Source organism: Miniopterus schreibersii, assembly GCF_964146895.1.
Source record: "Miniopterus schreibersii genome assembly, chromosome: 11".
Taxonomy (NCBI): domain Eukaryota; kingdom Metazoa; phylum Chordata; class Mammalia; order Chiroptera; family Miniopteridae; genus Miniopterus; species Miniopterus schreibersii.
This window is the reverse complement of record NC_138111.1, coordinates 51,876,674-51,903,132: the sequence shown is the minus strand read 5'-3', so window position 1 is coordinate 51,903,132 and position 26,459 is coordinate 51,876,674. Positions and strand designations below refer to the sequence as shown.

At 38.2% G+C, this 26,459-nt stretch overlaps 1 protein-coding gene across 1 annotated transcript in view; it reads left to right on the top strand.

The window, feature by feature from the left end:
• Positions 1 to 26,459, top strand: part of FREM1 (FRAS1 related extracellular matrix 1) — a 140,600-nt gene that overhangs the window by 55,218 nt on the left and 58,923 nt on the right. Inside the window, exons 13-22 of the mRNA XM_081150887.1 lie at positions 484 to 574; positions 1,151 to 1,318; positions 4,655 to 4,863; positions 7,748 to 7,841; positions 11,073 to 11,325; positions 15,424 to 15,618; positions 16,713 to 16,898; positions 17,846 to 18,042; positions 22,078 to 22,300; positions 24,735 to 24,879. Of these exons, the coding sequence (XP_081007013.1) occupies positions 484 to 574; positions 1,151 to 1,318; positions 4,655 to 4,863; positions 7,748 to 7,841; positions 11,073 to 11,325; positions 15,424 to 15,618; positions 16,713 to 16,898; positions 17,846 to 18,042; positions 22,078 to 22,300; positions 24,735 to 24,879 (1,761 nt within the window). The remainder of the gene's footprint in view (positions 1 to 483; positions 575 to 1,150; positions 1,319 to 4,654; positions 4,864 to 7,747; positions 7,842 to 11,072; positions 11,326 to 15,423; positions 15,619 to 16,712; positions 16,899 to 17,845; positions 18,043 to 22,077; positions 22,301 to 24,734; positions 24,880 to 26,459) is intronic.

Sequence of the window (26,459 nt, the reverse complement as noted above, 5' to 3'; positions counted from 1 at the left end):
CTTGTCGTGTCTTCAGCTTAGTTGGCTAAAAACACTCTTTAATTCCCTTTTCTAAAGAAAATGCTACTTTTTTCTTTTTAGTAAAATGTATTGAGTCTTCATAACATTATTTTTAGGTATTGCAGGCCACAAAATGGTCATATTCTATGATCCCAATCAAGAAGAGTGACATGAATAGACCGTAGGCTGGTGTCACGTACATGACAGCAAGGAAACATTTCTAGGATGAGAATAATGATTCTCTTTCATGATGTCAAAGCAGAAAATATTATACATACTTTTTGCAATAGTGATGAAAATGGCATTGATGAGATTGGACTTACTATGGCTAGAATCCCCAACATAAAAACAGAATATGAAGATGGAATCTTTTGTTTCTTCCCACAAGGAGCTCTTTTAGTTTTATAAAATTTGGTTATAGGCTATTTGACTTAATTTTTGTTGCTCGGAAAATAAGCTGATGTGTTCAATATTTCTCTTTAGACATTTGGACGCTGGGAAATTATTCATGGTGGATAGCATACCAAAGCTAACCAAAAATCCTGCAGCGCAGGGCTTGAAGTCATTCACTCAGGTAGGATGCTGTGCTAAAATGTTGGAAGTGCCCTCAGAGAAGTCATGGTGCTCCTAGTATTTCCCTTGAGAATGATGGCCTTTCACATTTGTTACAAGTGCTTGATGTCTTTACTCTTTCTGCTTGTGCATTTGCATTAAGCATGCAACATCTGTTTGACAATGCTTGATCAAGCTGGATATGATTTCAAAATCTTGTAATTTGACACAGACGTTTGCATTGTTTTGCTAGCAGGGAGCTGGCACATAAGTTTTTATTCTGCCAAATTCAGTTTATCTAATATCCTACCATATTAGTGTGCTAGAACTGCCATAGCAAAGTACCATAAATTGGGTGGCCTAAAACAACTGGGATTTATTGTCTCACAGTTCGGAGGCTGGAAGTCTCCTGATTTTCCCTCCTGGTTTTTAGAAAATGTGATTTACAAAGGAGACCTTTTTACAGTGCTCAAACTGATGATGGTGGCATTCAGAATATTCCATATCATTGTCACGATAGGTCCCTGAGACCTCGATTTCCGAAAGTTTCTAACCTTGCAAATTGACATCCGTGTGTCCATCTCGGTTTGCTTTGCAGGATGCTGTGAACTATATGAAGGTGGCCTACATGCCACCCATGCGTGATATAGGCCCCCATCTACGACACGTCCAGTTCATGTTTTCCATCAGTAACCAGCACGGAGGCGCTTTGCACGGGATCTGTTTTAACATCACGGTTCTTCCAGTGGACAACCAGGTTCCTGAGGTGTGTGCAGCGTGTGTGACAGGAAGGATGGAAGGGGGGCGGATGAAAGGAAAGCTAGGAAGGACTTTAAGGCATATTGGAAATGCTAACTTTTCTTTAGACGTTTTTAAGGAACCTTCTTGTTTTCTAGTCACAGTGTAGGAAAAAGCATGGGGAGGGGGTGTCCTTCACCTCCCATGGGACTTTCTGCCTAAAAGGTGAGATTTTTCAGTTGCTGGTTTTGGCATTGTTTTCAAAGCTTTATCAGAATCTCTTTCATTTGCTTTTCTTTCTGCTGAGTTTCACATGTTGATCACGGAAAGGGGATTAAAATATGGGTTTCTTAGCAACCAGAAGGGCTTATTTGCTCTCACCGCAGGCCAGCTATGCTACTCTGTAATCTAAAGAAGCTTTTAATTTTCCAAAATGAATTAAGATGGGCCCTTCCATTCTATTCAGTCCCACTCCCCAATCTTTATACAGCTCTAAAGTACTGGGGTCTCTCATTAAAACCGAACTACAAAGGCAATGCCACCTTGAGTGTCTTATCTGAGAGGCTGAGGTTGAGACTGAGAGTCTGTTCTATACCCTGCCCCCTCCCCATCCGAGTGCTAGACTTAATTAGCATGGCTGTTCCTGGGCTCATTTTCCCCCTAAGAAGCCAAAAGACAAGGTAGGATTACCCATCCATTAGGAAGCTGAGGGGACTAGAACCTACACATGTCTCATCCCCACGGAAAGAGGTAGTCTTCACAGGTAGCCACCTGGAATACACCCAGAAAAGCACTGACGTTCCCTTTCTTGCTCACTCCTCGCTATCTCTACACCTGCCCAAGGCTGTGAGGCACAGGCTCCCCTGGAGGAACCAACGAGCTTACCCACCCACAGAACTTGGGCTGGGTCAAAAACAGTATTTTTGAATAATGAGTTGCCAACACTTAGTCATCAGGAGGTTTCATATTGAGCTGGGATTTCTGGCTTCTTTTGAAAATTTGGAAGCTCTGGCAACACGGAGCCCACATATCCCACAACGGTTGGAAAAGGCATGTTCTCCGGTCACCAAAGTCCCCACCCAATCCATACAGAAATTTAAATTACTGGCCGCGCGCCTCAAGCCTGTGCGCTTACAATTTTTGGTAGACGATGCACCAAGGAACGCAGGCAAAATAATCTGAACTCTATTCTTTGACTCTTTACCTGGCCGAAACCAGATCACATTCTGGTGGAGAAAATAGTTTAGAAAAACAGTTACTTCTATTAGGTTTTATTCACACCACCCTTTTCTATGTGTGAGAGAGAGGCCTGAAATAGCCCAGCATCTAAAGAAGGCAAAACTTTTCTTGAATGATCGTGAAGAAATACTCTTTTATGCAAAGCAGTCCAAGTCTTTGCCTGGAGAAAGATGATCCATGGGGCAGACCAAAGATGCCGGGAGCAGTTACCGCCTCCATTTGAAGGTTGATTGAATAGTCACGAAGAAGACTTGGAGCTGAAGTGGCGTAGTGGCTTCTGTCTTTTTTCTACAGTCTATGGGACAAATGAAATAGTATCTTAGAGACCTGAGAATGTTCGAAATAAAATTAAATGAGTAGTTTCAGGGAAGCCGGTCACAGGAGTGGTTCCCTGATTTCAAATACCCACATTGGGCTGGGCTGAGTGATAACCACTAGGGGATCTTGACACCATGCTAACCTGAAGTCCCAGAGCTTAAGCACTGGGTCCGGGCAGGGGCTGAAAGGTTAATGATAATCAGTGGGGAGCAAATGAGCCTTCTGATTTTATTTTTTGAAAGTTGTTCTAAAGATATATATATATATATATATATATATATATATATATATATATATATATATATACACACACACACATACATATATATAATATTTACAATCATCTACTGTAACAAAGTGTATTCCTTGGGATGTTAATTGATGCAACTCAGAAAAAAATGAGAATGCAGACAAGGACCTGATCTCAAAGATAATACTCCTCTCTCAATAAGAGCTTCCTTTATTTATTTCTCCTACAAACGGTGAAAATGTAGGCTTGGCAAAATGAGGGTAAGGCCTCTGAGGACAGAAGGGGTGAAGGTGGTTGTAGGGAGAGAAAGCTCTTGCTTTTGTTTTCCTTTGCTGTTGGAAATAGTTTATTAAAGAACAGCAGGCAGCCGTCTTAGGGTTGCGGGTCTCATGATGTCTGTGGTCTAGGGGGGCTGTCCTTGGGACATCTGTGGATGCCCCTGGCAGCTGTGCGCTGCTGGGCAGGAGGGTAGAGCAGGGCTCTGAATGGAGCTGTCGCTTCTCCTTGCTGACTTCCCTGTCCTCTCCTGGCCCTTGTCTCACCTTCTTTACCACCTCTTTCCTTGGGAATGCTCTCCTTTCTGGGGGCAGCAGCTGCTCTGAGGAGAGGGGCTGCTTCCTCGGAGAACGCTGCGTCCTCACTTTGGCAGGGCACCCACCCCAGATCACCTGCGAGGAGCCCTCAGAGCCCGTCGCTTGCTAACCCAACTGTATCTGCTTGCGTTGCTTCTGTGTAGTAATACAAACTTGGGGAAATGCTAGTTAAACAAACAACATTTTCTATTGTAGGATCGCAGAGCATAGAATATATATTATGTTCCTTATAAATCTCTAAGGTGAAGATGTTGTAGGTAACAGTTCTCTAGAATTATTTGACCATGAAGCATTTCTTTGTCAGCCCTTCTAACTTGCTTTTTACTTGCAAATGAGTTACTAGTCAGTTGAGCAGTGGGTTTTTCTATTATAAGCATATCTTTATGGCTTCAATATTTAAGTCTAATGTTTGAATAAATCCATTTCTCTATTTCCTATGGGACCTTAAAATTCTGACCTACTTCCATCTCTAAAATACGATAACTGATGTTTAAAACTCCAATTGATTTCCCAAGTCTTTAAGAATTTTTAGGTTGAAAAAAAGAGATTGTTTTCTATAAGGGAATTTGATATAGGTTTGCTCAGTTTTAGATTAGGGTATATGTGTTGAGCAATGGTAGGTGGGGACGTGATGATGAATGTTATTTTCTCATTTTAGCTCCACTGATGGTAACCGATCTGCTGCTTTTACTGTACAGGGTCTGGCAATGAAATGTAGATATTTTCAGGTTTATAGACCTGCCTTGCTTCTTTGTATCCATCATTGCTTAGAATCGGAAGCCTTTATAGTAAACAGTATTTTTCAGCTGAGATGTTCAGCTCTGAGCTTGACTCTTTTACCATGTTCTTGAAAAATTATTTAACAGGTGAATATGGTACTGTAACTTTTTTATTAATTTAATGAGCTCTGTCTTCAGGGATACTCATGGAACAAGGCTCAAAATGTTTCTTTCCTTCTTTCCAGGTGCTCACCATCCCCCTGAGAGTGGCGGAGGGAGGTCACTGCGTTATCAGCACAGAGCACATTCTGGTGTCCGATGTGGACACCAAACTGGACAATATCTACCTCTCCCCACAGAGGCTGCCCCAGCACGGAAGGGTGGAGCTGAATGGATTTCCTTTGAACGCAGGGGGCACATTTTCTTGGGGAGACCTCCATGCCTTAAAAGTTAGGTTAGAACATTTCTTGGCTTTTTTTCTTTCTATGCTTTGGCTCCCATCTGGATCAATTGTGAGGCAGAGTAAAAGAAAGAAGTTTGTCCAATTCATTCAGAAGTACTTTCATGCCACCTAATACTTTCAAGGGTCAGTTGAAAATTAGAAATGACAAAATTTTAATTTTCCTCCAGACATTTTTTTCCCCTCTGGCTTGCTGTACAAATGGGAATGATTTTATGGATATTTAAACAGTGAAAATTTATTACCACGAATATTAAATTTGCTGAAACTGCACATATCACAAGTGATAACAGTCAAACTAGATGAATATGGACTGAAATAATCTGTAAGGTTAATCTCCATAATTGAACTTGGCTTTAAGAAAAGCCAGTTTCATAACCCTGGAAACTCTGGGATAGAATTCTGTTTATCGATGTCTTTAGTGTAAACTTTATTATATTCTACTGGAATGGGGATTTACAGGCAAACAACTAGGATAGGCTGGGTAGATAGGGCATAGAGTAGGAGTTGGCTTTCTGACAGTCAGGGATAGACTGACTCATGGTCCTACAGTAGTTCCCCTTACCTTGAACCTGGTCTTTCATGGTTTTATAAGAAACTTTTCTACAAAATCTAGTTAAAAAAACCCTTCTCTGTGAAACAGTGCAAGATACTCAAAAGCAATGTTTGGCTCAAACAACATACTGGTTAATTTCTCACAAGTTCAAGTTATAGATAGGAATGTTAGGAATGTTGGCCTTTCTGATACAGTATAGTAGGGGGTGTTAGGCATCAAATGCTTAGTTCCACGCTTGAATGTTAGCTGGTATAGGATTTGTGCACAAGATCAATTTTATCGCACAGTTTAGTTACATTGTTCAATCTCCAATATCTACATCTCTTTTCACTACTCTTTTCCTCATTAAAATTTTCTGTTCTTTTGAAATCCCAGCTCTTAGCCACATGTTAGAGAGCTGTTTAAGTAATTCTTACTAGGGTGTGAATGACGGATAGGAAAATAAAAGGATCAGTATTTGCCAGCACATGTAGTTCAAGCATTCTTCCAGAGACTTGCAATTATGTTTTTAAAAACTTAATTTTTACATCAATCAAACCCAACAAGGTAGATGGTTCTGTTCTCCAATTATAGTTGAAGCTAAGGTACAAAGAGATTGAGGTCACTTAGCTAGTATATGGAGGAGTCTGGTTTTAAAAGAAGTTCTGCTTAACTCCATAGCCCATGCCTTTGGATGTGTATTCCTAGACCCAGTTGCCCTTTTTAGTAGTTTTAGCATGGTGAGGTAGCATGAGCACATTATCCCATATCAATCTGTTTTTAATAGAAATATCAGAGAGCGTGACAAAATAAAGGAGACAGCTTGTGGGAGGGATACTGGGGCTGGGAGGTGAACTTTCTCTGCCATTGGCATAGAATCCCAAACCTGAGTCCCTAGCCAGAGTATGGGGAGGCTAGTCCTGAGTAAAATGCATTTTAGCCCTGGAATTTTTCATGTGTAAATGTACACACACACACACACACACACACACACACATATACACACACACACACAATGTACTATACTATTTTTAATGCAACTTTTCTGTTTGTTTTTTTTTAACTAACTTTATTGAGATGTAATTTACATGCCACACATACACAATTCACTCATTTTAAGTATACAATTCAGTGACTTTTTGTATAATCATAGATTTGGGCAATTCTCACCATTATCAATTTTGAAATGTTTTCATTACCCCAAAAAGCGGTGCTGTGCCCTTTATCTGCCACCCCCCATCCTTCTCTTCCCAGCCCTAGACAACTACTAATCTATTTTCTATCTCTGTAGATTTCCCATTCTGGGCATTTCATATAAATGGTATCACATAATATGTAGTACTTTGTGACTGGCTTTGAATAGAACTTCTAATTTAATTTCCTAAGTCTTATTTCCTTTACTGAGTATCTTAAACAGATCGTTGATAAGCTAAAAATTTGGCTCAGTGCAGCAGCTATTTAGAACTTACCATGTATCACTGCAGTGGGCTGGAGAGTAAGTGGAAAGTCTAGGATTAGACAATTTCTTTAAGAAACTTGACTGAGAATGAAAGGAGGCCAAGGCTAGACCAAGGACAAATATTTTTAAGTCTAAAATCTTTATAGATTGGGAGGAAGAGAGCTAGTAAATAGAAAAGGGAAAATGGCAGGAGAGAGGCAATAAATAATTTATAGATCAAAGTTTTAGACAAGAGCCGAATAGACCCAGAGCACAGGCAAGGATTACCCTTAAAAAGTGGGGGAGGAGGGGGAATCATCAAAATCCACACAGTGCCCCACTTTTACCTGCCTACTGTTACCTGGCGCCAACCAGTGTTTTCCGTAAGTAGACAGCCACACCAACTGGTTCCTGTTGTGCTGCTTTTTGATTTGGGGAGAAATTATGAATGCATATAACACATTTTTCCAGGGTGGAGCAATTTTACATTCAGGGATACTTTAGTGGTTAAATATGTGACTTTATGATTATGTTACGTTTTATTTTGTTTTGTTTTTTTCCATTTAAAAAATATATATATCTTTATTGATTTCAGAGAGAGGAAAGGAGAGTAAGAGAGAGAGATAGTTTCAATGATGAGAGAGTCATTGATCGGCTGCCTCCTGCACACCCAGACTGGGGACCGAGCCCCCAACCTGGGCATGTGCCCTGACCGGGAATCGAACTGTGATCTCCTGGATCCTAGGTTAATGCTCAACCACTGAGCCACGCCAGGCCAGGCTATGTTGCGTCTTTTTATATTTATTGAATATATGGCCAAAGCCATGTAAGAGCTCTTGTGTCGGGCATCTCAGTGGACTCTCATAGTGGCCTTGAGAGGTCAGTGACACATGTCATCCCCACAGGTATCAGCATGATGGATCTGAGGTACTTCAGGATGACATACTCTTGGAGGTCACAGACGGCACCAATTCAGTAGAATTTGTTCTACACATTGAGGTGGGTAGAAAGTTTCCTCCCTGGTTCATATAGAAATAGAACATCTGATTTGGAAGCTTCTTATAGTCCCTGATAGAATTTAAAACACACAGACTCCAAAGAAGAATATGCCTGCTTACATCTGTCAGTGTCTCAGGACAGGCAATAGACAGCAAAGTTGTACGGGTGAAATGGGCAATCTGTTTCTCTCTCCAGTCCATTTAAAGATAGAACTGCTCTGACCTCAAATCCATAAACTTAACTTAAAAAGCAATTGGTTTTATGTATAAATTATTTCTAATATTTTTGGGCTGTAATACTCAACCTGCAGCTGGGCAGGTTAGACTGGCATCACTAGAGTTTTCTCTGTAGTCTGGAAGAAGCTCTGTCTGTATATGCGTAGTATCCCTTTGTGAATTTGCCTGAAGTGTTTTTAAAATGATAATTTCTCCCTTTTTGACAAATGAGGAAAAATATTCACTTGAAGGTTGAGTACATGCCAAAAGGCCTTATGGGAATCCCCAAGTTTCACTTTTGAGTGACCACCCAAGTCCATAAGCATAACTCATAGGATTTGCAGGTATTTATAGTTAGTGACAAAGGAAAGTCTTCAAAAAGACTCATCATGGTCCTGGAGGAGCCACTAATTATTCTTATTATACGAAGTTCTATTTCTGTTTTTGAATTTTGTCAGATTTTTGTGATATGAAATTATTATTTGTGATAATAACAATGTGTTTGTAAGATATTTTATAGTTAATAATTAATTAAGCCCTAACATATGGTGACAGGAGAAGATTTGACTTCGGGTCCTGGGACACACAGTGCAATATACAGATCTTGTAACATAGAAACCCACACCTGAAACCTATATGATCATATTAAAAAATGTCACCCCAATAAATTTAATTTAAAAAAGAAAAATGATAACTAATTAAGAATGATCACATCCAGCTAGTGTTTTAAGAAGTAACAGGGGAGAAATTATCCCCATTTTATGTTGAAGGAAGTGTAGGTCCAAGAAGGTTCCGTGACTTGCCCAAAGTCATTATCTTGACTGTATAGACCTGGGCTGGCACCTCCACTCTCGTAGTGAGGCCAGTGTTCCTTCCTACTCGCCACTGCCTCAACTGTACATTACCAGGTGATTATAATTATCATGTGGCCAAGATTTCCTGAGTATTTATCCCTGCCAGTCACAGTGCAGAGCCCCTTCCTTCCATTTTCCCCCTTAATCCTCATGAGGGCCTTGAAGAGCAGCATGTTATTTTAGCTTCAATAAGAAAAATATATTTCTCACTGGCAGACTTTTATATAGAGAGAAAGCTTTTCTGAGTTACTTTTCCTGAAAAGCAAATTTTAGGTGAAAAAATCCAACCCTACCTATTTTCTATGGACAACCATCTTCTTATTAATGACAATACGCAATGCATTTGGGGAAAACAATGTGTTTATTGCTCTTTTTTAGACAGAAGGGCATGGCTTTTGGAAGGCAATCAGAGGCACAAGCAATTTTTGGAATATTATGTGTGATTTTTTTTATCTAGGAGGAATGTTTTAATTCTGTTGCCTTTGGACTTTATTATTCATTTGAAGCTGAGGCTATTGTGTGAGCTACTGCAAGATGGTCGTTGTGAATGTATTGGTGAGATTCATTGATTGAGTCAAGAACAATAATAAAGAGGGTCTTTAATGAATCCACTTAGAGGATTTGAACAAAGATATTGTTTCCTAATAAGTCAATAGAAAATAGAATATTTTCCTTTTTTAAACTTTGATTAAACAAATAAGGCTGGGTTTCTATCACCCCATCCCTCTATACAGTAAAGGAAAGTGTCAACATAATTTCATGTATACTTGTTGTAGAGTTTAATGACTATTTAAATAGCAGGGTAACCAGGGCATATATACATGGTTACATTTATTTATTTATTCCATAAGTATTTAATTAGTGTCGTCTATATGCCAGGTCCTATCCTAGATGCTTGGGATATGATGATAAACATGACAAATAAAGCTTTTAGGCAAGGGATGTAGGCAGACGTTAAAAAGATTATCACTGAAGTAATTAGTCAAAATATGCATGTGTTCTACAAATAAATGGGGTGCTAAAAGAGAATAAATAATAGAAGTCCCTACATGAGTCTGAGTTGTCAAGGAAGTTTTCCCTCTGGAATTCACATGTAACCTGGGGGAGGAGATGGACGAGCAAAGAGCTGGGGGCAGAGACAGGATGCAGAGATGGTGCAGACACCTGAGATGGGAGGAATGCAGTGTTTTGGGGTGAAATGGGAGTGGAGTGGCAAAGGCACCCCATGGCATGAGATGAGGCCAAAGGTTTCCTGGAAGCGCTGGGAAGCCATTGAAGGTTCCCACAGGGTAGTGACTTGATGGGGGCGATGGGGGCCAACTTTTAAAAGATCCCATTGGCTGGAGTATGGGGGAGGGAAATGTAGGGCTGAGAGTATTCACAGGCCGGACTTGATAAATAAACTTGCAGCATCCACCAAGTTGCTGTTGTGAACACAGAGGAGGCATGTCCTACATTTCCATTTAGAAGACATAATGTTTTCAGATTTCTCCATCATCTTTTCAAATTCTGAGAGCCAGTGTGAGCCTATGTTGCTTTCCTTTCCCTTCTGCTCGGAGCTTTATTTTCATGACAGTAAGAGAACAATGTTGAGTCAAGTTGAAGCCTGGCATTGATTTGATGGTTATGGAGTTTCAGATTTAGCTGAAAATGTTTGACATGCAGCTGCTGCTTATTGTAGGTCCAGAGAAACTTCCTGGGTGGCAGGAAGTTGAGGGTAGAAGAAAGCTTTGTAATCACTAAGTAATTTGAAGTATAAATAACTTTGATGTGGGAAATGTAAATGCATCAGACGGCAAGGACCAGACTTCCTCGAAATATGTGTGAATTTAATGAAGGAGAACACGGGCCTTGGTGAAGGATGCTTTAGATCACATTTATATTTCGTCTGCCTGGAAACAAATGGGAGATTGGAGTCTCAAACCATAACTGTACCCTTCCATTCCTACCTAAAATGTCCCTCATGTGGGTCATTTCTTACAAGATGGTTCATATGGGGAAAGTTAAGATACAAACTGCTTGGCCAAATTCCATGGCTATTGTTTTATGTGTCAGGAAGATTGAAAATGCCTGTCATTGTGACTATGAGCTATGGGTTACCAGTTGGGCTCTTTGTCATTGCTTTCTTGTTCTTGAAAACATGCTGTTTTCTTCCTACTTAGGTGTTCCCCGTCAATGATGAGCCACCGATCCTAAAGCCTGACCTCAACCCCCGGATGCATTGCTCAGAGGGTGCTGAGGTGGTCATCACCTCTGAATACATTTCTGCTACTGACGCGGACAGTGATGACATGAAACTGATGTTTGTGATTTCTCGGGAACCTCAGCACGGGGTGGTGAGGAAAGCTGGGGCCACAGTGGACCAGTTCTCTCAGGGAGATGTCATCTCAGGGGCTGTGACGTACAAACATACAGGTAAGTGACAGCACTGTGACTAGTTTTGAGTGAGGGAATGTAAGTCGCAGGGCAGAGTCTTAGCCCCACTCCTTACTATAGGCTCCAATGATCCAACAGTCTGAGTGCTCGCTTCTGGAGAAAGCAGCAGCAGCAGCCTGTATCCCATTGCTCAGTAGGGTCACCATCCTTAGAAGGATTTCTGATCTCAGTAATATAGTGAATTTCAGAGTAGAAAAGGAGGAAGCGTTACTGCTGCTCTGTTCATGACGCTCGCACATAGATCTTCAGTCTCTCTGGGGTCATCCTCACCCCCTTTTTGGTCAATTGGACAATGACTCTATTTGACCATCACAGCCTCTGGGTTCATAAATCATGACATCATAGCAGAAACATCTGAAGTAAACTCCTGAAGATAATTACATTATTAATTTTAGAAGTTTACTGACCACCGTCTAGTTGCTAACAAGTAACTAACCTGCCTTTTAAGTTTCTGAGAAGCACAGATGAAGTCTTAGGCTTTGTGTGACTCGTCCACAGCACACGGCAGTGGTGGACACAGATGAGAGACACAGCAAATGCTTGATGATTAGTGTCAGGCTTACGTTTCCGGCATCACATTATATCTTTACCCAGGTGGCATGTGTTCCCATGTAAAATGTTCAAATAAGGGAGATATTTATTAATTCACCATCTGATATCTGCAAGGCACAGTACTAGGCACTGTCAGCTACAAAGGAGTATAATCCAGACCCTGTTGGGAAGGACTTTTCCTTTAAATGAGTAGACGAACCCATTCACATGCAAAAATGACCCTGTGATACATCCGCACTTCATCACCCCTTGCACATCTGAATTCTGGATTGGGGACACTTCCTCAGTAATGACACCATATACTTCCTAACTCCCTTTCATTGCACTCTATTTCCATTCCATATTTACTCACCCGTATGCCTCGCTGACCTGTACATTCCATGAGGGAAGTACGATTAGATACGTAGGCCAAGGGGGTGGTAGTGGAAATAAGAGGTATCAGAATTCAAATCATTTTCTTATTTGAGGAGATATAGAGAGAATGCAAGCAGTGAGGGGTGGGGAGGGAACTCCAGGAGGGAGGATTGAGATAGCTGAAAAATAAATTGGAAATGGGAGAAAACATTTGGAAATAATATTTGTATATGTACTTTGGAAAACAGTGATGTATTAGGATACCAGTTGTCTCTTGCCAGTTAGTTAGTATGGCACATTTTAATCACTCCCAGACAATTTTTTTTCTTTAAATGGTATCTTCTTATCTTTTTATCTATGTTTAGTCTTAGGTAAGGTTTATTTAGTTAATTTCTTATCCTGGGAGCATCGTCCAGGTGCTTGATGTCTTTCAGTATCTCTCAAAAGTTCACAACTAGGTACTTCTTTTATATTTCCCCAGTAGATTTCAAATAGGCTGGCAGAAAGGGATCCAAAGACCAACGATTATTGTTTGCTACATAATTTTAACATCTTTGGCGGGCTCATGAAGCAAAGGTAAATTAGTGAGAGATGAATGTGTTCTTCTCTCCCAGTGCCTTGTTCCAGGTGCTAAACAACAGATATACACATTTATAAATCTCTTCTAATGTAATAGCCGTGTAAGGGGCTGTAACTAATTGTTTCATAAGATCTAGAAGGACATTGGGACAAATTATTTCAAATGGATTTTCTCTTTTTGCTATGTTATTAAGTTAGAAGAAAAACTATATTCAAAAGGTGTTTACTTTTTTAAGTATTATGTTGTTTTATGATGTTTATTTAATTACTCAATCGGTAGTTATTTCACACTTTGCCAAAATTTGTATAAAGAACCACAGTATTGTAAGATCTGGGTTCAGTGGCCTAACTCTTGTCTACATATTGGTTATAAGGCCCACCTGAGAATAATTTTGTCACCATTATTATATTTGCTTTCTATGTTACGTTCATAATACATGCTTACTGCAGAAAAATTGGAAAGTATGGAAAACTATTCTGAAGTTTTGAAAAAATCACCTTATTTACTTGTCAAAGAATCGCTGTTGAACATTTCAGTATTAAAGTTTTTTATTTCCTTTTCTAATCATAATTTTTAGCATAGTTGCAATCATGTTGTATCTACAGTTTTATAAATTACCTTTTTCATTTAAATTATCACCAAAACGGTTTAAAATATTTATTAGATATTAAAAGTGATTATAAACATAAGCTTAATAAATGAATAATAGTTTATGATATAAAAGCACATTATTAATTTGCTATTCTCCCAATATCAAACATGAAGTCATTAAATAATTTTCTCTTAAATACCACTATGATTAAGAGTTTTAAGTATAAATCCCTGTCCTTAGACTATATTTTATTTCAGGGTAAAGAATTCTTCCACCTGGGTTGGAGTATTTTCGTGGCGTGATGTTCAAGCTGCTTTTCCAGCTCTTCCTGAAAATGTTTCCTATGCTTCCATTATATTGAAGTTATAGTTACCGAATATACTGCATTTGCTTTTTTGAAAAGCTGTCTTCCCTTCCTGGAATGATTTTTCCATTTCTCTTTCTGATTCCCTCTCCCTATAGGTTCTCTTTCCCAGATTCCAGGTCTTTGCCTTACGTAACGCTCAATACAAAGCCAGGAATGTTATCTGGAAAGACTTCTCTGACTCTCTGGCATGTGTGCCCTGCCCTCATGTCTGTGTCAGCCAATACTCTCATCTTCTTCACCCTCGGCACCTTGTACAGATCAGGCTGAGATATATGTATTTTCCATTTGATAGGTAAAAATTGGCTCAGTGGTGGCAATTTCATATAGTTCCATTTAATACACACATCTGTGATATCCTAAGCAAACTGCATTTTTTTCTATAATTAGACTGTCAGTGCCTGACACATAGTAGGTCTTTTGACATTTGACATTCTTTTGATATTTTCAAAATGTCTTCCTTTCTTCACTAAAGTACCCAGAGCACTAATTGTCACATATTAGGCTTTACATATTTAATATATATTTATTGAGTGGATGATGAATAAATATACTTTAAGCCAATTTGATTTTTATGTATATTAATAGTTGATAGGCCTCTTATCTGTTACTTTTTCTAAGATTGAAGGCTAGCTGTTTAATTCTAATTCTCTCAACTTCAAGACTATTTTTCCTTAAAACACGTTTCTCATTATTTAATCATTTGTCTGCTCAATAGTATCATCTCTGAATTTTTTCTAGTCTTTTTTCAAACAGGAAAAATAATGCCAAGCACCACACTCTAGAGATGTGCTCCATGTGTCTTGTGAAAAAGCGATGCTGTTCTGATCTTTTGTGCTCCAGTCTCATTAAAACTTCTAGCACAATTGCCTCTCCTTTGGCACTTTCAAAGTAATGCATGAGAGGTACCAAAGCATGCCTGGTGAATTTTCTGTCCCCCGGATAGTGAACACTCGCACTTCAGTGCTGTTAGTAACCCAAGAGCTGATTGTCCTGTTCCCTGATAAACTACCTAAGCTTCCCTCCCCCTCCCTACCTAAGTGGGGGTATTTTGAAACTCATAGGTGTACGCCCTAAAGAGTGAAAAGAAAGTGAAAACAAATGTCACTTCTTCCCCAGGTGCTGTTCTTGTTTTGTTACTATCTTGGCTATTGCATAAGGAGGAAAATACCAGAACAAATGACAAAAATGTGGATTACCTTTGTGCCTCACCTAGCCACGTCCTTCTGTTTCTTGGAACACTATGTGGTTGATGCTAATGGGCAGACAACTACCAAAGGGACAGGGGTGCCTCCTGCTCTTCCTGAGGTGGTCCTAACACCGAACAATTATGAGGGAAGGATGAAACCGTCACTCGTCCAGTTTCATGTCTGTTCCCTGTTAGCCCCGTTTTGCCCCTCTGTATGGTGATAGGTATCTGGCAGGGATCTCACCGAAGGCCCCAGATGGGCAAGCATTTTTGCATTATTTTCATGACTCCATTTAATTTCATAATGATAAAGTTGAATTTCGCATTTTAGCCACGTAGGTTCCTTTCCTTGACACTCTGTGCTTGTAGAAGAGGTTTGAGTAGATTTCACCTTGGCATTCTATATTTTTAAAAAGTCAGATCTCAGCTACAGTTGTGTCTTCCAGGTGGTGAGATTGGCCTGGCGCCTTGTTATGACACCATTACGATAGTGGTTTCGGATGAAGAAGCAGGTCCTTTTGTGAATGGCTGTTGCTACAACGGACCTCATCCATCTGTTCCTCTTCATGGGTCCTTTCCGCTGTATGATCTCAACATCACAGTGCATCCAGTGGACAACCAGCCGCCTTCAATTGCAATAGGTGACAATGATTTTTCTGTTAAAAGTCTTGTTATCTCACCCAGTCTAATACCCGGGGTTCAGTGAAATAATGCACTTAACTTATAGTCAGAATAGAAAACCGCCATATAGAACTGCCTCTAGTAATTGCCTTAATACAAATACAAATTTATGGAAAATCCCAGATCTATAAAATGTTATAGGGCAAAATAATTTACTTGTTTAAAAATTTAGATAATTCTGTATGGAGAGAGCATGCAAGTGTGTGCATGCGAGTGTGTGTGTGTGTGTGTGGCGTGTTGGAATGAGGACAGCATTGGAATCCTCAAATATTCTGGTTTTATTTCACATGGGAAAATACTATATGCCTGCTGGAGAGAGAGAAATTTATTTTATCCATAATAATTGCTATTAGAGCAGAATGAGTATACCAGAGAGACCATTTATATACATTTAACCTTATTTGCTTTTTAGAAAGTCATCTCTTCATAAGCATTATGTATATGTTCCGTCTCTCAGAAAAAAAATACAAGCATATGTATGAATGTTATTGAAATTTGCAAACTATCTCCCAAGCAATGTTCTGGAAAGAAAGCATTGTCCCTACAGGATAATTAAGCACCAAGGCATGAAAAAAACGTTGGTTATGAGCAATTCATAATAGCTTGCAGGCAATTAACAGTCTGACAAACAGAGGTAACAACTGATCTTGAAGAGTACATAAACCACATTTAGTGGCTTATCATTAAAACAGTTTGGCAATTCTTATTTTCATTTGTCACTGCTATAGAGACGCAAGGGAAATCAGAGTTCCTTGAGAATGACCTAAGGGCTGTACTGGAGCGTTTAGTATTTCTGCTGTCTTTCCATTATTGTCTGGCTTGCTTGTACAAGACAAAAAATATAATTCCATAAGTCAAATTAAATTCCACCCATTACCCCTGAATATTTTCACTGCAAGGAGAATTATGCCAAAGGAAATAAACATCTCCCATGGAAGTATATTTGCATAGGAGAGACTTCTCTGAATTGGAATTTCAATCACTCCCTTTGTCCTCACTATTCTGATTAGAGGATTTCACGCTAAGTCATAATTGTGCTATTATTTGTATGCAGGTACCATGTTCGTGGTAGATGAGGGTTTCTCAGCAGCCCTCACCATTAACCATTTGTCAGCCGCTGACCCTGACACTGCAGCAGATGACTTGGAGTTTGTTTTGACTTCCCCTCCCCAGTTTGGCTATCTTGAAAACACCCTCCCTTCTGTGGGTTTTGAAAAAAGCAATATGGGCATAAGTATAGGTAAGTCAGTTTCGTGACCAGCAACAACTCAACCTGTTTATGGATCTTACTGGCTCGATCAGGCTCAATAACTGGGTAGGGATTTAAAAAAATGTTGAAAGTACCATGTACATTTAAGGAATTGTTATAACTGATACTTTTGAATATTATTATTTTTCATTTTAACTTTGAAATTTCCCATGCATGCAAGTTTACTTCCAAATAAATGGAAATTTCACTTACGAAAATGAATAATTTCTAGGACTCTAAGGTACAGCTTGGGGACTGTGGTTAACAATAGTCATTGTATATTTAGAAGTCGCTTTGAGAGTCTCCTTTCCTGTTCTCACAGCCCCAACCACAAAATGGTAATTATGTGAGATGAATGATGTGTTAACTAACCTTATTGTGGTATTTTTAAAAATTACATGATTAAACCCTCTGTCAGGAGAAAACTAATATATAAACAAGAAAACTGAAGCCCCAGGAGAGGTTATGTAAGTCCATAAAGGGTAGATTGTCTGCACAGCCCACACTCAACTCAGCTCATGGCTTAGCAAACATTTGGCTCCGTGTCTTTACCCTCTGCCAGAGATGGTACAGGGACTTCCTTAGTTTCTGGTGAAGGCAGAGAAATGGCCTCTTAAATAGAGCAATGCAAGAACTGCTCATACAGAAGTTGTTTTAATCAAGAGAAGGTTTCATTGACGCACGTATATGAAGAATGGTTATGAAGTCCCTACACATCCTCATTAGCAGTTATTACCCTTCTGTTCTCCATGCAAATTCTAACCCTTCGTTAGGATTTATGGATATCAGTTTTTCTGTTGACAGTTGACAGTCATTGTAGCAGCCCCTGATAGCTGATTCTTAGGTCAACTGCCATGATCTCTTGTTAAAGGATTAAGGACTAGTAGCTTGGAAAAAATGCTTTTCTTATTTACCGGCTTACTCTTGGTGGGTTTTAGCTTCATTTCAGTGGAAAGACATGAAGGCTTTGCATATTAACTATGTGCAGTCCAGGCACCTGAGGATGGAACCCACGGCCGACCAGTTCACGGTGTATGTCACAGATGGGAAGCACCGCTCCTCAGAGATACCATTTTACGTTATAATCAACCCCACAAATGATGAAGCTCCTGACTTTGTGGTGCAGAATATTACTGTAAGATCAGAATTTTCTGTTTCTCTCTTATCATTTTCTGATTTTTTTTTACCTCGTTAATTTACACTGGCTCAAGTGTACTTAATACATCAAGTTGATAAAGAGTGGGGATGGAAGTAACAGATGTCATGTAATGCACTCACTTGAACAATATTATTCTAATAATCATGATGATAATAATAATAACTGCTAACATATAGCAAATGCATGGATGCAATTATAGCTGCATATATATATCATAAATACTTACTAGGTTGTGGGTAGTATTCCAGACCCCTTACATGTATTTTTATTTAATCCTCACAATAGGCTTTTAGGGTGATGGTATTATTATTGCCATTTAGTAACTGAAAAGGTGAGGCATAAAGAGGTTAACTAAGTGGTCCAGTATCACAGAGCTTGTAAGTAAGTGGCACAGAAGGAATTTGCACCCAAGTAGTCTGTCCACACCACACCGTCTTCACGAGTGCTATAATGGCAAAGACTCTTCACTCACAAACTACAGGCATCTTTTAAAAAATATAGCTACTTATAAAAGTATATGAAATAAAAAATACAATTTGGACCATTCTTTTTATGCAGTTTTTAAAATGTTTTTATATATTAATATTTGTTGCCCAGCTGGTGTGGCTAAGTGGTTGAGCATCATCAACCTATGAACCAGATCATTGTTCGATTTCCCATCAGGGCACCTGCCCCAGTTGCAGGCTCTATCCCCAGTAGGGGGCGTGCAGAAAGCAGCCGATCAATGACTTTCTCTCATCATTGATGTTTCTCTCTCTCTTCCTCTCCCTTCCTCTCTCTGAAATCAGTAAAAAAAAATACTAAAAAATATATATAAAAAAAAACAAACAAAAAGACACGTTTGTTAGTTTTCTTTAAGAATTTAGATATATATAGTTAAAATGGCCCATAATATCACCCCTCAGATAACACTTGTTATCTTTTAAATAATAATAATAAATGTATGTTATTAAACAAGTTAGAATGTTGACACACATATACAGTGAAATATGAAATTCTCCCTTTTCAACAGCTACTACCCATAAGTCATTCTCCATCAATTGAGATTTTAGTAATTAATACCACCAAAAATGTCTATGCAGTGCCAGTGATGTTTATGTGTGTGTGCGCGATTTTTCTGTATGTTTTTACTTACAAATCAGGGACCATATTATACCTATTGTTCTCTACTTTAAAGAATAACTAATTATGTATGTTGAAGAATTTTTTGTGCCAGCATAGAATTATTTATAAACACTTCCATTTTTTGTATATGATGATTTAATCCAGACATACATATAATAAGTTCTGATTAAATGGATGAGCCCAGACTTTGGAATAATAGGAAGTTGGGTATTGCTATTTACTAGTCACAGGGTTTGGGCTAAGTTATTTCTCTATGCTTCTGTTTCCTGATGTGCAAAATGTATAGCAAATCTTCTTAGGGGTAGCCATGATGATCAAGATGTTCATGCACGTAGTTGATTCAGTAAATAGGTGCCATTTGGATTATTGTCATTGTTATGTTTGTCATCTTTTTTCTGACCTTGACCAGACCAAATATTACCTATTTTGAAACCATTACCATAACTTATTTTTCACTAAAAATCATCAGATTCTAAATGTAAGAGTCTTCCTTTGATTTTGTTTTCCACTGAATCTTTATGGTATATGAGAACTGCCCCACTGTGAGATTTGAGTGCCAGGTACTTCCTTTCCCCTTCAGTTGGAACATGGATTTCTCTGAAGCTCACTTATGTAATTAGGAGACAGAAAAAAAATCTATAAATCATTTCTACTCCACCTACCTCTATTGTCTTGTATCTATCTAGGATTTAGGGTTGGGGTTTCTGAACTAATTAGGCCACTGAGAAATAGTCCCTTGCTCTTCTCTGAAAGTAAGCATTCTTTCTACCCGAGCATTCCTTAGAGAAACTATTGAAGAGTAACAGATGTGGAGCCCTGTGTGTTATTAGCAGAGCTAGCTTTAAGCTACAAGTGATTTTTAAAAGAATAGTCATTTACTTTTCTTTTCTTTTCTTTTCTTTTCTTTTTCTTTTTTTTAATGTTTTTTATTGATTTTGGAGAAAGAGGGAGAGGGAGAGAGAAACATCAATGATGAGAGTCATTGATCAGCTGCCTCCTGCACGCCCGCTGCTGGGGATCAAGCCCGCAACCTGGGCATTTGCCCTGAATGGGAATCAAACCTAGATCTCCTGGATCATAGGTTGATGCTCAATCGCTGAGCCACACCCAGCCGGGCCATTTTTTTTTTTTTTCCTGTCAAAAAAGTATATTTATTTTGTAGGTAGCTGGGCTTCCATCAAGTTGTATGCAACGTGCAAAAAAAGTGAGGTTTTAGTTTAAGTTATAATCCATTTCAAATCTGTCTACTAGTGAATATGTGCATTTTGTGTATATTGATCTAAACCTTTTATTTATAATCTCAATAAACAATTAAATGGGCCAAAAAAGAATTCCACATTTTTTCAATAAAATTTCCCAGTCATCTTGTGAACTGATTTACCGTTTTTGCCATATAGCGAGTCCGGGAATCCCAAGCTCTATGAAGAAGGAAATTAGAACATATTTTTAGGTTGCTTTATTAAATTTCTTGGAAAAAAAGACAAGTTACCATCAAAGATGATTTCGTAATTATATCATTGTGCATTAAATTTTGATGCCATCTTCATTCTTAATAAGTAGGGCTAGATTTTTTTTTAAAAAAGCATAATTTTAGCCCAGGTATCAGATGTGACAAGTGATTCTTCTTTAGGCAAATTTAGTGAAAAGTGGTTGCAGGAAGGCTCCCTTTAAAGTCAATAGGAGAGACTGAAGAGAATGGGCATTTTCACAAATTTAAACCACATATATATTAAGGCTAAAATGCCCATTCGGCCATAACGACATTCCTGGTCTCTCCACCCTTTTGCACTTCTTATTTACCCATATTTAGTGCACTAGATGTTTTCTTCCTTGAGTTATAATTATTGATGGACAGGCCTTCACAGTTCCATCTAACATAGATTCTTTAGAATATTTATATTCCCCACAAAATGTAGCAAAGGGACATTGCAGATTCCCCATAAGCAATGTTAAATCGATACACTTTTAAATTATATCTTGCTGTATTTCAAAATAGAAAACAAATATTTTTTATTTTCTTTATTCTTACTGTAAGAAAAAGAAGAGCAAGACAGCTAAGTACCATGTGAAGTTCTAAATGACTAGATCCTACATGAAATAAAAAATACTCAGTTCTGTTTGTGCTTAAAGGAGTAGGAAGCCTGACGTGGGCTGTGAGATTGGGGGAAGGTAGTTCAGAATAATTAGAAGTGTGAAGACTGGGGAGAAATTCTGGGGAAGGACCCAGAATTAGAATTTACACTGCAATGCATCCAGAAGCACCCTCCTCAATTGTTGGTTTCAATTGAAGTACAGAAGTTTTTCCTGTAATGACAAAAATTAAACACCAAATATGCCCAGTGTGTCTAGCAGATATTTGTGCCGTTTCTAAAACAGAAACATAAGAATTATAAAAGGAACAAAGTCCAGGAGGTTAAAGTCACAGACTAGGATCTGAAGGTGAAGGGTCTGTCTACGCTTAGTTTTACAAGTGAACTTCTCTGTGACTTCTATAAAGCAAATGTCTTTCGTTGCCTTTTCCCCAACTTTTGAATTATGAAATTTTATACACACACACACACACACACACACACTCTCTCACACACACACAAACACTCTCACACATACAGTCTCTCTCTCTCTTTCTGTCTCACACAGTATCTTTTGTCTATCATGGAAATGATTAAAGTGTTTTAAAATCTTCAGCAAAAATAAGAGAGAGATTAAAAGATTTATTCTTGTCTTCTAAGATTATGTTAAACCAGCAATATTTCGGACTCATTACACAGAAATCTCATGGAAAATTTGCAACAGGATAAATTAACATCATTTCTTTCGAGCAGGTGGCCAAAAGGCAGACCAGTTTGATCTGCACGCAGCTGACTTTTCTGACTTGTGGTCGTTCAGGTGTGCGAAGGTCAGATGAAAGAGCTGGATTCTTCCGTCATCAGGGCCGCCGACCTGGACGTCCCCGAGGACCCCTTGCTGTTCCGCATCATTCACGCACCTCGCCATGGGCTCCTGATCCACGGCGCGCTCAGCGAGGACTTTCCTCGGCCTGAGCAGCCCGCCCGCCCCGGCCAGAAGCACAAGCTTGTTCACAACTTTTCCATGGAACTTCTCAGAAACGGTATACCGCGTTCCTCTTTCATTTGTTTGGTATTGCCTTAATAATTTAACCCGCAAAAGACATTAATAAATCACAGACACATGAAGTAAAGAAATGGCATTTACCTACTTTATGCATTTACCCCTCAAGGATTTTCTCTTGGCTCTGCATTAATGTAGGGCATGAAGATCCAGCTAAAGATAGTGGGTAATTGGAAAGGAAACAAAATGTTTTCTTTCACTTTTAGAGCATCAGTAAAAATTATATATGTGATTTTTGGTATTTTAGCTCAAGCTTTTAATGTCATAATTAAAAATTCCTTTTTAAAACTATTGAGATCACGGAACTAAATTTGAAGCGATTTATCTGCCAAAATTTCCACATTTGAACCATATATATAATAATTTATTATTCTTTGAGGAGATAATTTCCTCCCTAAGGAAATGACACATTGGAATAGTAGCCTGAATTATCTTTTTAATTACTCATTTAAAAAATCGATCTGAGCCCATTTGCTATATATAAAAATACTTTTAAATCTTTGAGAAAAGTGTGTGGTTCTAGAATTGCTGCCGACTGGCACCCTCCTTCCTGTCTTCATGTGTCGCTTCCCCAGCCTGGAGGGTCCCCCCCTCCTTTGCAGGGCTGGCCAATTCTGGGCCTTCAGAGCCTCCTCGCAGCCCACCCAGACCTGCCAGCCATGCCTTTTCTGCGCTTCCCTGTAGCACTCGGCCAACGCTTCCCAGTGCCTTTTCATTCCCCCACCTCCCCCCAGGAGAATGTAAGCTCTCTGCCCCAAGGTCAGTTTTGTAACACTTGTATAATGTAATTTCATGTTTGAATATGAAAGGTTAATTCACACACTTCTCAGTTTTTATCAGTTGCAAAGATACAAATTCTGGAGCTTAAATGATATTACCAAATAAAGCCATGTGTAGCAAATAATACAATATAACACAGACAAAAGGAATAATAATTCAAGTTTTACTCTCAAAAAAGTCAGTTTTAAAAAAATAACATTCAGTGGTTACTGTTAGGTTAAATAATTATATATGTGTTGTGTGAAGTTTGTACTATACAATCATTTTAAAGAAAGAAATAAAAGTTGTTCATATAAATTAATATTTTAATATTAAATAAATTAAATATTAAATAAAAATAAATTAATATTTTAATATTTATCTCAGAGATTAGATTTTCACCTCTATTTTAGTTTTGGTTCATTTATGGCTACATTTTTTTAAACTTTAGTATGTTCTCACACACATTCCCCGTCACCCAAAATATAGAACTTATAAAACTGCTAACATATTATGTAATCTGTTTATGATTAATTATTTTAAGCATCTTTTTTACTTTTAAAATATAAATTGAAAACATGGCTTGTGTTAACTACAGGTTTTCATTCTATGGGCACACTGCACTATAACTTCATACAATTGGCTCCTATTTTTAAATATGCAAATAGCTTTTAATTTCTTGATATTACAAGTTACATATCAATAAGCATTTTACATATATTTATATAACAAAAATCTTGGCATACATCTCTTAGTATTTCTTTTTCATAAATTTTTATAATGAGATTACTTGGCATTTATAATACTTTTAGGGGAGAATGGCCATGGCCACTATATGCATAGCATGCCTATTTCCTAGTCAATAATATTATTTTAAAAATCTTTGCAAATTTGATAGTCAATAATAGTCTCTCATTGTTATCTTGATTTGAAATTTCTAGGTTATGAGTAAAATTGAAACTATTTTTATTTTTATTGACCATATATGTTTCACCATTTTTGAATTGCCTGATAATGTCATTTGCCCATTTTTTCATCAATTCATATTGATTTATAAGAGATAATTAAATATTAGTGTTCTATATTTGTCACATGTTACGAACAAGGTTTTTCATATTTTATTTGCCTTTTAATTTATGTTTTTAAGTACAGAAATAAAAAATTGTGAGCCCTCCAAAGTGCTTCTTCTTTCTCAAGATTGTTTTTGGCTTTTTGGGGCTCTTTGCATTTCCATATAAATATTATATAAGTTTTAAAAAATAGTTTTAATTTAAATTTTTATTCATCTAGAACTTATTTTGGTTTTTTTACTTGAGGTAGGGACCTAACTATAATTTTTCCCAAGTAATGAGCTAATTTTCTATTTCATTTCAGCACCTTGGCACCTTTGTTCTCATGTAGTTTATTAATATATCCTTTCCTCATTGATTTTAAATAAGAACCTTATCAAATGCTAAAGTATTTAAATAGGGATTTTTAATGAACTAAGAGGATACTCTTACTATATAAAACAGTTTAATTTCACCCTGTTGCACTGATTAATGATCTCCTGTGAATACCAATGTCTTGGAAATTAAAACAATTATTTGTGACATGTTTTGGAATCGCCCAATCATATAAGAAAGGTTTACTTTCTCTCTTTTTTCCTTTTCCAGGAATGAGGCTGATGTATGTACATGATGACTCAGAGAACCTTGCTGATGACTTTACAATCCAATTGTCGGATGGGAAACATAAGATACTTAAAACCATTTCAGCAGAGGTCACCCCAGTCAATGATGAGAAACCAATGCTGACCAAGTAAGCTACCTGAAAAGAGTTCCTTTCAGATTCTCTATCAAATTCTGAGGTCTGGAAGGCTAGGTGTGTCCTCAGAGAGAAACAAGTCTTTGATTACTCCTGTCTATCACAGTTTGTCCCACCTACCCATGCACCTAGAACTTAAGTGCAAATGTTAATGTGACCCTTCTTAACAATTCTCAAATGAGCCCTTTAATTAATTGACTTTTCTCTATAATTTCTATTTAATTGTAAATAATTAAGAATGAGCACACAGTATAAAATGAACAGTATATTAAATTTTTAAACACACGAACACACATGCACCAGAGAGCAATAAATATATAGATTCAACTAAAGTGTGATAATATTAACTGCAGAAAGTCCTCACTATGGATCTGGTCAAACTTTTAACTAAGAGTGGCTGAGGGAAATATAGCAATGCCACTTTTTTTACCATTTGATATTTCATTGTCCACCAGTCCTCTACTGTGTTCCACATGAATCAATATTGCCTTGCCACCTGATGTCAAAATAATCATGTTTTTAAAATTCTGAGCTGGTATTATCGATTGTAGATAATCGTGTCTCCCTTTGTAGTTGATCAGAGTTTGACCATAGGGTACAATCTTTATCAATTATATTTCTACAGCCCCAGCCATTTCTCTTATTGTGGCAACTGTACAGAAGTGGGCAAGGTTAGAACTGTCTTCCAGTGCTGAGTGCAGACAAGTGTCTGCTCTTTGACCACTTCCCCTCCATATCCAATGGTGCAGCAGTGAGAGGCATTGAGTAGACAGTCCGAGTTTTTATCAGGAAGTGAACAACTTTCTGAAAGTGTGTAAACTCCCAAAGTCTCTTCCACTTTGCAGAAAAGAGAGCCTCAACCACGTCCCTGTCTGCAGTTCCCTTAGGGGCCACCAGCAAGGCCCTTGAAAAGCATTGTGGGAAATACTGATGATAGTATTTTGGAGGGTTGCATCTCAGACATCAGTTTGACTAAGAGTATCCAACAGAAATTTCTTCTCTAGCTGGAATGTTGGATGGGTATCCCTTGATTTGATTTATAAAATGAAAATATGAAGGATATTGCAGTATTAGGAAACCTCCTTTCTGATGACCTCACTTTACCTAAGAGGGAGGAAGAGAGGTGAAAGCCGGTGTTTACTAAGTGCTTACTATGTGACAGACATTGTATTGGATCCTTTCACGTATATTGTTTTCTTAAATCCACCAAAATTGGAATAGGTATTATTACCTCCACTAAGAAAACAGTCCAGACAGGTAAAATTAATATGACACACACTCAGATCTGTCTTTTTCTCGCTGCGGTCTTGCTATTCAACTTCCTGGGATAGCTTCACCTACAGAATCACCAAATCTTCATCCCTGCTTCAGCCCCCCCTTTCTCTTTCTTTCCTTTTTCCCTTCTGTCCTGTGGTGAGGCAGTTATACTCTAACTTCTTTCCCCTCCATAGGAGTTCTTGGGTATATCACCTCTTGCCTCCTCCCAGAATACGCTCCATGATATTTTTTCTCCTGCATCTCCAGTCTCTCCCTTTTTATTTCTTCTGCTAACAAAACATAGGGATATAGTTAGT